The sequence below is a fragment of the Otolemur garnettii genome, unplaced genomic scaffold (genome assembly GCF_000181295.1).
Source record: "Otolemur garnettii isolate 467f Iridium unplaced genomic scaffold, OtoGar3 scaffold00152, whole genome shotgun sequence".
Taxonomy (NCBI): Eukaryota; Metazoa; Chordata; class Mammalia; order Primates; family Galagidae; genus Otolemur; species Otolemur garnettii.
In genome coordinates, this window is record NW_003852547.1 from 2,654,604 (window position 1) to 2,663,862 (window position 9,259).

General features: G+C 53.7%; 1 protein-coding gene across 1 annotated transcript; it reads left to right on the top strand.

Annotated features, from left to right (window-relative positions):
* The first annotated feature begins 1,494 nt into the window (after nucleotides 1-1,494).
* On the top strand, nucleotides 1,495-6,608 carry FOSB (FosB proto-oncogene, AP-1 transcription factor subunit). Its single transcript, XM_003799511.3, has 4 exons — nucleotides 1,495-2,108; nucleotides 3,981-4,301; nucleotides 4,535-4,642; nucleotides 5,600-6,608. The coding sequence occupies exons 1-4, from the start codon at nucleotides 1,983-1,985 to the stop codon at nucleotides 6,059-6,061; spliced, it is 1,017 nt and encodes a 338-aa protein (XP_003799559.1). The 5' UTR covers nucleotides 1,495-1,982; the 3' UTR covers nucleotides 6,062-6,608.
* The last annotated feature ends 2,651 nt before the right edge of the window (nucleotides 6,609-9,259 follow it).

The window sequence follows — 9,259 nt, forward strand, 5'->3', positions numbered from 1 at the left end:
ATAATCGGGAGTTGCTATGAGCTGTGACGTGGCCGGGCGACAAAATGAGTCTCTGTCTCTAAAAAAGAAAAAAAAAAAGAAGGCTTGGTGCCTGTGGCTCAAGCGGCTAACGTGCCAGCCACGTACACCTGAACTGGCGGGTTCGAATCCAGCCCAGGCCCGCCAAACAACTATGGCTGCAACCAAACAATAGCCGGGCTTTTGGCGGGCCCCTGTAGTCCCAGCTACATGAGAGGAAGAGGCAGGAGAATCGCTTGAGCCCAGGAGTTGGGGGTTGTTGTGAGCTGTGATGCCACCGCACTCTACCCAGGGTGACAGCTTGAGGCTCTGTCTTAAATTAAAAAAAAAGAAGAAAAATTTTCTCCCTTAACCTTTCAAAGTTGTTTTAAGAATTACAAATCTTGTGTTGAAAGGCTTAGCACTGGACTAAGTATTTGGTAAATGATGAATACAAAGTAAATACAAATGGTAAATAGAATTATTATTGTTATCTCTCCCACTACACATACATTCTTTCTGTCTCCAGATAAGATTACCGTATAAAGCGGGAAGGAGAGGCGACCAATACCATCAGAAGAGAGGTTTCGCTCTAAGTTTCATACTCCAAACCCTCATTTCTCCCAAGCGCCAAACCTGGAAGGCCAGCCCAATCCAAGATACACATCCTATACCCAGCAGGGAAAACTGGAGCCGAAGCTCAGAGAGGGGAAACATTTTCCAGACTCTCTCAGCAAGTCAAGGCAGAAGTTAGGGCGAGCCTTGGGATTACAACCCCGCCTTCACCATCACCTGGAGCATCACTGTCCCTTCAATTTCACTCGGGTCTCAGTTTCCCCGCCTACGGGACTACACCACATTCATCAGGGTCTCCTTTTGGAGATATGCTCTTCCTTTCGAATGGGGGCGCTGCACCAACGAGAGAATGGTGCGGGGCGGGGCTCCAGAAATAAGGGAGAAGCGCAGGCTGGGGTCTTCCCTGCCCGGGTCAGCGGGGGCCTTCCCCGGCTAGGTTAAGCGCCTATTAATATCAGTTCCCGGGGCGGCGTGGCACTGCGCAGGCGCGGGCTGGTTCTGCGGGGTGCGCGCGAGAGCGAGGGATTCCCTCTGACGTCATTGCTAGGATACCAAACAAACACTCGGCCGCGCCGGCCGAGCTCCTTATATGGCTAATTGCGTCACAGGAACTCCGGGGAGGCGGGGCCGGGATCTCCTCCCGCCGAGATACCTGGAATGCAGCTCCTGAGACCCCCAGGGATGCGAGGGTCACTCAGATGACCAGACAGAGATTAGAGGAGATCTCTTGCAGAACTTGGGGGATCTTGGTTAAGCGAGGCCCGAGATTTTGGGAAGTTTGTGAAGAGAGGGCTGTGACGTAAGCACGGGGGGCGGGTACCCGGGCATATAAATACAGGCTGTCGGCTCTGTGCTTCATTCATAAGATTGAGAGCTACGGCCAAGGCTGGGATATGCGGAGCCGTGACTTGGAAACTTGATTATTGTAATTCTTCTTCCTGGGGGCTGTGAAATTTTTTTTTTCGGAGAGAAAGTTTTGGAAGGAATCTTCCAGATACTTCTTCATTTTACTTTGGAGGACCGACTTTTCGTCTTCTTTATTACTCCCCTCCCCCGTGGGACCCGCCGGACTCGTGGAGAAGACCGCACCCGAAGCTGATTCTATACAACGGGACAGCGCTTTCCGTTCTTGGGGGAGCGATCCCCCTCACCCCCGAGTCCTACGGAACCCGGACTTTCAGGAGGCGCAGCGGCGTCCTGTGGAGGCCTGGGCACTGCAGAAGGACTACACAGAAACTTTGCCATTGTTGGAGCGGGACGCTGTTCCCTCCTCGAGCTTTCCGGGACAGCAGACTTTGAGGATTCACTCGTCTCACTCCAGACTCGCACCTTACTTCCCCCATCCAGCCATAGCCTTGGCTTCCCGGCGACCTCAGCGTGGTCACAGGGCCCCCCCTGTGCCCAGGGAAATGTTTCAGGCTTTCCCCGGAGACTACGACTCCGGCTCTCGGTGCAGCTCCTCACCTTCCGCCGAGTCTCAGTATCTGTCTTCGGTGGACTCCTTTGGCAGTCCACCCACCGCCGCCGCCTCCCAGGTAAGTTCTAGATAGCAGGGGTGTATCTTGGGGGGTTTATTTTCTAAGTCAAGGATGGAGAGAGCAACTCCAACCCCTTAAATAAAGACGCGTCAAAACCCAAGATCTGAGATGGAATAGGTTCACAGTGCACTTTGCAAACCGCAGAAAGTTGGAAGATGTTTGCAATTGGTTGTGTGTGTGGAGCGCAGGGAGGGAATGCAGCTAGGTAGGCTTTGGGGCTGGAGGGGGGTGGGCATACGCCGCTCAGTGTGCAACGTGTATGCGGTAACAGGGCTGAGAACTTTTTGCCGGCTCTGGGACTGCCCCCGGCTCCAGTCCCCAGCCTGAAGCTAGCGTAGCTAGGCAGGTGGGGGAAATCCCAGGGTAGCTTCCTGCAGCCTCCTCTCTTTTCCTCCTTCCGAGCGCCGATCCCGCGCCCGGTAGCCCTCCACCCTTAGCGAAAGCGGGCCTCGAACCTCAGGCTACGCTGCCTCCGCCTCCAGCGCCGAGACGTAACGGGGGACCCGTGCGTAACGGCTGACGCGCTGGAATCCTCCGTCTGACGCGGGGCACGCACGGCGCGGCGCCCCCTTCGTCCGCCCCGCCCCTGACGTCCAGGGAGCGATCTATTTTGGAACGCTAGGGCCACGTTGCTAAGGGAGGGGGCAGCCCGGCGTTCCGATTGGTCGCCGCAGCGCGGGCTTTGGCCAATCAACTTTCTCTTCCTATTTGTAGGGCTCAGTTTCCTTCCCCCTCTCAGTCTCCGGAACCCGTAGTTCCCGGGTGTTTGGGTCGCTTTTACGGTCTGCAGAGGCCAAGGGAGGGTATTCCTGTCGCGACAAGAGAGACTTTTGCGACTCAATGGGTTCGCGAGGACTTTGCAGGGATCTGGTCTCTCGACTCTCAGAACCATGGGGTGTCAGTTTGTGTGCCGCTGTTTCTTGGGGAGCCATGGTGGCTGTCATCCTCTTCTCTAAGCACACGAGGACACATTCCCACTTCCTCTGCTCTGGATTCCAAGTCCCTCCGGTGTGTCCCTAGACAGGACTAGAATCGCTAACCGGAGGGGAACAAGTCCTGTTTTCTCTAGGAGCCCCGCCCCTTCTGGGTTCCCAGGACTCTGATTGGCCGGCGAGCCAGCCCTTCCCTCTCCACGCCCCCCGGGAGAGTAGTTAAGCCTTCAGAGCAGTTCCAGGATTCCATTTGCGGGTGGGGGGGAGATGAGCTCTGCTTGGGGTTGGGGGCTCAGGTCTTACACTATTCCCCCTCCGCGACATTCTGAGAGAGCTCGGGTGGTGATTTTACCTGTCCGTTCACCCGAACCTGTCACTTGTCAGTCTCACCCTGGGGAGAGACAGTTACTTGAAACGTTGTTCTAAACTCCTAGGCCCGTCCCCCAACACCCTTTTAATGGGGACCCCCGCCTCTCTCACTGAGGGGTGTGTGAGTGTAGAGGAAGGCTTGGCCTAAGGCCTCTCCTTCTCCCTCCCCTTGCCTCTGGGGTGGGGGTGGGGTGTTGTGGCTGTGTGTGTGGCTGTGGCTCCATCCCGGGGGTTCTGTCACCCGGCTGTGTCCAGCCTCCTTTCCACCCCCCACACCTAAGAGTCACCAACCCGGGGTGTGATTCACCACCCGCTGGAACCGTGCAACCTTTCCCCGAGGAAGAAGGAGGAGGTAGAAGCCAGTTGAGCAGAAATCCTCTCATTAACCACTGCGTCACGGTGTAGTGGAAGGGTGGGTGTTGTGGTTTTTTCCCTGTGACACACACATCCACACTTGCTCACCCTGTGCTCACTCACGGGGTCGCTGTGTGTTATGTGTGTTGGGTGTGTGTGTGTCGGTGTCTTTGTTTGTGTGTCTACGCCTGTGTGTGTATGTGTCACCCTGTAGGAGTGCGCCGGTCTCGGGGAAATGCCCGGTTCCTTCGTGCCCACGGTCACCGCGATCACAACCAGCCAGGACCTCCAGTGGCTTGTGCAACCCACCCTCATCTCTTCCATGGCCCAGTCCCAGGGGCAGCCATTGGCCTCCCAGCCCCCTGTTGTTGACCCCTACGACATGCCGGGAACCAGCTACTCCACACCAGGCATAAGTGGCTACAGCAGTGGCGGAGCTAGTGGCAGTGGCGGGCCTTCCACCAGCGGAACCACCAGTGGACCTGGGCCTGCCCGCCCAACCCGAGCCAGGCCTAGAAGACCCCGAGAGGAGACGGTGAGTAAGGCACATGGCCTGAAGGGTAGAAGCAAGAGAGGGAAGAACTTTCTCATGAATGGGGTAGGGGATTACTAAGGCCTCAAAGCTGCAGAAACCATATTATCCTTGCTACAGTGGACTGCAGAGTCCTTTGGTGGTTCCTGGGAGTTCTAGAAGAAATGGAGGATTGGGATGGATGGAGGAAGTACACTGTATCACCAAACCTCATGGCCTCTATCTCTCCTACTCAGCTTACTCCAGAAGAAGAGGAGAAGAGAAGGGTTCGCAGGGAACGGAACAAGTTGGCAGCAGCTAAGTGTAGGAACCGTCGGAGGGAGCTGACTGACCGACTCCAGGCGGTGAGGATGGTCCCTGGGGTGGGGCGGGGTGAGGGTATGCTGAGGGGGCTGTCTTTCCATTCTCTGTCCCGGTAGTTCCACCTGTGCCCTTATCCTGGGATAAGAAGCATCAGTTCCACACATGGCCAGATTGGCCAGATGAGGTAGCCACATGCACATATGCAGACCTCCACATACTTATGTTCACTCCTGGCTACTCCCTTCTCTGATTCATGCCCCTCTGTATCACTTTCCTGGCCTTCACTTCTTCCTGAGGTGACAAATGGGAGGCTTTAAAAGAGGATGGCACCAGTGCCCTCTCCCATTGGTCTTGGGCAAATGATAACCCTTTTTTGCCTAGCTTTCTCCATCTCTTCAATCTCTCATTATATCTCCCAGGACTAGTAATCTACTTTTAACATTCTAGAGAGTCTATGAAATGAAATTATCTGATCTTCTGTCAATTCCTCCACATCCTGCTCCAGCTACTACAGTTCTCCAGAACTTGAACTGGTGGCATCCACCAAAACCAACTCCTTTTCTATGCCCTCCTTTGGCCTGAGAGTTCCCTGCTTTGTGCCTGTTACCCTGTGAGGAATCAGGGGAATTCTCTACTTTCCTTCTCTTTTTTGTCCCTTCCTTGGGAGGTAGAGAGGGAGGGGTAACAGGAGAACACATTAAAGGCGCGTTAAAAACATAACAAATTTTCATTCATTCAACAAACCTCTGAGTGCCTTCTGCATGCCAGAGATGTCCATGTGCATCTGGCCCCTTCCCAACTATACTGTGGACTGATGGAGAAACTGAGGCTCTTAGAAGGCAAGACTGCATCTCAGTGGTCTTTCCTCTCAGCCAGTAGCTGCCTTCCAGCCCTGGCCTTAGCACCACGCCTAGGGTAGCCTGACCACCTCTTCTAGCTGCTGATGGCCTTTTTCTCCTTCCTCCCTCTCTTCTATGACCTGGCCTCCGTGGCCACAGGAGACAGATCAATTGGAGGAAGAAAAGGCAGAGCTGGAGTCGGAGATCGCCGAGCTCCAAAAGGAGAAGGAACGTCTGGAGTTTGTGCTGGTGGCCCACAAACCGGGCTGCAAGATCCCCTACGAAGAGGGGCCCGGGCCGGGCCCGCTGGCGGAGGTGAGAGATTTGCCGGGGCCAGCATCCGCTAAGGAAGATGGTTTCAGCTGGCTGCTGCCGCCCCCGCCACCACCGCCCCTGCCCTTCCAGACCAGCCAAGACGCAGCCCCCAACCTGACAGCTTCTCTCTTTACACACAGTGAAGTTCAAGTCCTCGGCGACCCTTTCCCCGTTGTTAACCCTTCGTACACTTCCTCGTTTGTCCTCACCTGCCCGGAGGTCTCCGCGTTCGCCAGCGCCCAACGCCCCAGCGGCAGTGACCAGCCTTCCGACCCTCTGAACTCGCCCTCCCTTCTTGCTCTGTAAACTCTTTAGAAACACAAAACAAACAAACACACAAGGGAGAGAGATTTGGAAGAGGAGGAGGAAGGAGAGAGAGGGGAAGAGACAAAGTGGGTGTGTGGCCTCCCTGGCTCTTCTGTGTGACTCTGACGCTGTGCCACTGCCTTCAGAAAGGAGGACTCCTTTGTTTTGTGCTGCCTCTTGTTCCGGGGCCGGCAAGGCCGGAGAGCTGGTGACTTTGGGGACAAGGGGTGGGAAGGGGATGGGCAGGGGCCAGCTGCCTGTTGACCCTCTCACCTCAACCCAGCCTTTGACGATAGTGGGTGGGGGTTGACGCCCACTTTGGGGCAGTCCTGTGTGAGGATGGAGGGAGGGACAGTGTGCTAGGTGGGTGTGGGGTGGGCTTGAGTCCTCTCCAGAGAGGTCCAACAAGGAAATGCCACTTCCCCAATGTCTCCCACGCTGACCCCTTAGGGGCTGGCTCCCCCTGCCCTCCTGACCTCAGCTTATTTATCCCATATTTCCATGGGGCTACATCCTCCTCTGAGCAGAATTGAGCCCCTACCTTAGAGGGAAGTCAATGTCCCCTTATGATAACTCCCTCCACCATCCAGATTTATTCTGAAATGTGAACTTCCTTCCCTGACCGTCCAGCTACTCCCTCCCAGAAAAACTGGGTTTGATTTGAATTTCACCTCCTAAGGATCCCCCCAATTCCACCTCTCCATACTCTCTGATTGCGAGGGTTACCCTACTCCCCTCTTGGCCTTCCTTGTTGGGCCCTTCTGACTTCAGGCGGCAGGGGCGCTGTGGTGGCCGTCCTGCTGGGGTGTTTATACTGTGAAACGAGTTGGCCGATTGTGGGGGATTGAGTGGGACAGCGCTCTTCTGGAGGGATTGTGCCCTTCACTCCCAAAACTTTTCCTTGGTCTCTCCTACCCACCCTTCTGCCTCCTCCCTGTCCTCAATGGTGAGTTAGACTCAAGGGGGTGACAGCTCTCCATCCACATGGCCTCTCTCTCTCTCCTCAGGACCCCCAGGCCCAAGCCCTGGCCTTTTCCTTTAAGGACCCGTCACTTGTCCCCAGCCTAGGAAGCCAACTTCTCCCCTCCCATCTGGCCACCCCGAGCCTCTCTAGAAAGGGAGGAAGGGGGCTCAATACTTTTCTGGAGAAGATTTCAGGGCTGAGGCTTTTTGGCACACACACCCCAACCCCTCCGCCGACCCTGAATATTTTTGGACTGGCAAGCTCCTGTTGCCGGCTTCCTGACCCCAACTCCCTCAGTCCTGAGCCCTGGTTTTGGCTTTCCCTCCCTGATTTTCCTGTGCTTCACCTGGTGAGAATTTTATCATAAGACAAATTTCTATTTTTTAATATAGAGGGTGGACCACACCACCCTCCGTTGCTGCATGGAAAACATTCCACGTGCCCTGTCGCACGTCTCCTGCCCCAAACCCCCAGACCACCACCCCCCCCCTAGCTATTTATCCCTTTCCTGGTTTCTGAAAGGCACTTATATCTATTATGTATAAATAAATATATTATATATGGGATGTGTGTGAGCGCGTGAGTGTGTGAGCGCTTCTGCAACCTTGGCCTTGGTCATGTTGACCCCAAACGCGAGCCATTGAATTGGAAACACTGCTTCTGGAAACTTGGAGCCAACTGTCACTGGTTGATCCTTTTCTGATTGTTGTGGCCCTCTGGTTGTTTCTGACAGTCTCAGGCTGTCTACTGAGCGTGTCCCTCCCTCTGTCTTTTCTCTGCCTATTTTCATCTGATCATTCCCACCTGTTTCCTAGCTGACTGTCTCTGAGCCTCTAGCTGTCTTCTGACACTGGGTTCATTGGGGACGTGAGATTTTATTTTTGTGAGTAAGCCTTAGGGATCATTGATTTTTACAATCTGTGTGTTTGAGAATTCTGGGTGACAGTGTGAGACTATGAGCAGGGCCTGCCCTGCCACCCACAATTATTGAATACCCAACCCTCCCCACCCCATGCTGCATTTGTGGTTCTTTTGTATTTTGCACCTGACCAGGTGGCTGGGACAGACTGGCACTGGGCCACTTTCCCCACACCTTGGTTCTGCACTGTCGCCAATAAAAAGCTCTTAAAAATGCAACCACCGGGCTGAAGTATCAATTTTATTCTGACACACATTAGCTGGCATCCCTTCAGCAACAGAGAGTGAAATTAGATTGCTGAAGGGACTAAATACACAGGCATGCAGAATCTCTTATTAGTGAATCAGCTACAGCAGAATAAAAGAAAGCAAGACAGTTGGGAGGACTTCCTGTACACAAAGACAGCAGCTCTTTCTTCCTTTTCTTTTCTTTTTTTTTAGAGAAACAGAGTCTTATTTTATCACCCTTGGTAGAGTGTCCTGGTGTCACAGGCACAGCAATCTCCAACTCCTGGGCCTAGACGATTTTCCTGCCTCAGTCTCCTAGGTAGCTGGGACCACAGGCGCCCGCCACAACGCCCAGCCATCCTTTTGTTGCAGTTTGGCTGGGGCGGATTTGAACCCGCCACCCTCAGTACAGGTGACCGGTGCCCTACCCACTGAGCCACAGGCACCACACAAGGCAGTGACTCTTAATAGAAAAAGCAGGGAGGGATAGAATCTTAGCCTGTAGGTGTGGGGTTGTATAGGTTTCCTGGTGATGGGGCTTTTATTTTTTACAATGGCTTAGAACAGAAACATAGGAAGTAAACATTGCATAGGAAGAGTTGAAGAATCCTGCCAGCAAATGACTAAAGACTGCTCCGACTAATGAAAGAAAGAGGGAAAGACAGAGAGATGAGGGAGGAAGGGAGGGAAGAGAGGAAAGGAGGAAGGAAGGAAGGAAAGAAAGAAAGGAAAGAAAGGGGAGGAAGGAAGGAAGGAAGGGAGAAAAGAAAGAGAGGGAGGGAAGAAAGAAAAAGAAAGGGAGGAAGGAAGGAAGAAAAGAAAAGAAAAAAAGAAGAACACTTGTGAACTGTTAGGAAGAAAGAAAAAGAAAGGAAGAGAGGGAGGAAGAAAATAGAAAAGAGGAAAGGAAGGGAAAAGAAAAGAGGAACACTCATGCACCATTGGTGAGACTGCAAGCCAGTAGCCAGTACAGCCTCTATGAAAAAAAAGTATGGAGATCTACTTGGGAGGCTGAGGCAAGAGAATCACTTAAGCCCAAGAGTTTGAGGTTGCTGTGAGCTGTGACGCCATGGCACTTTACCAAGGGC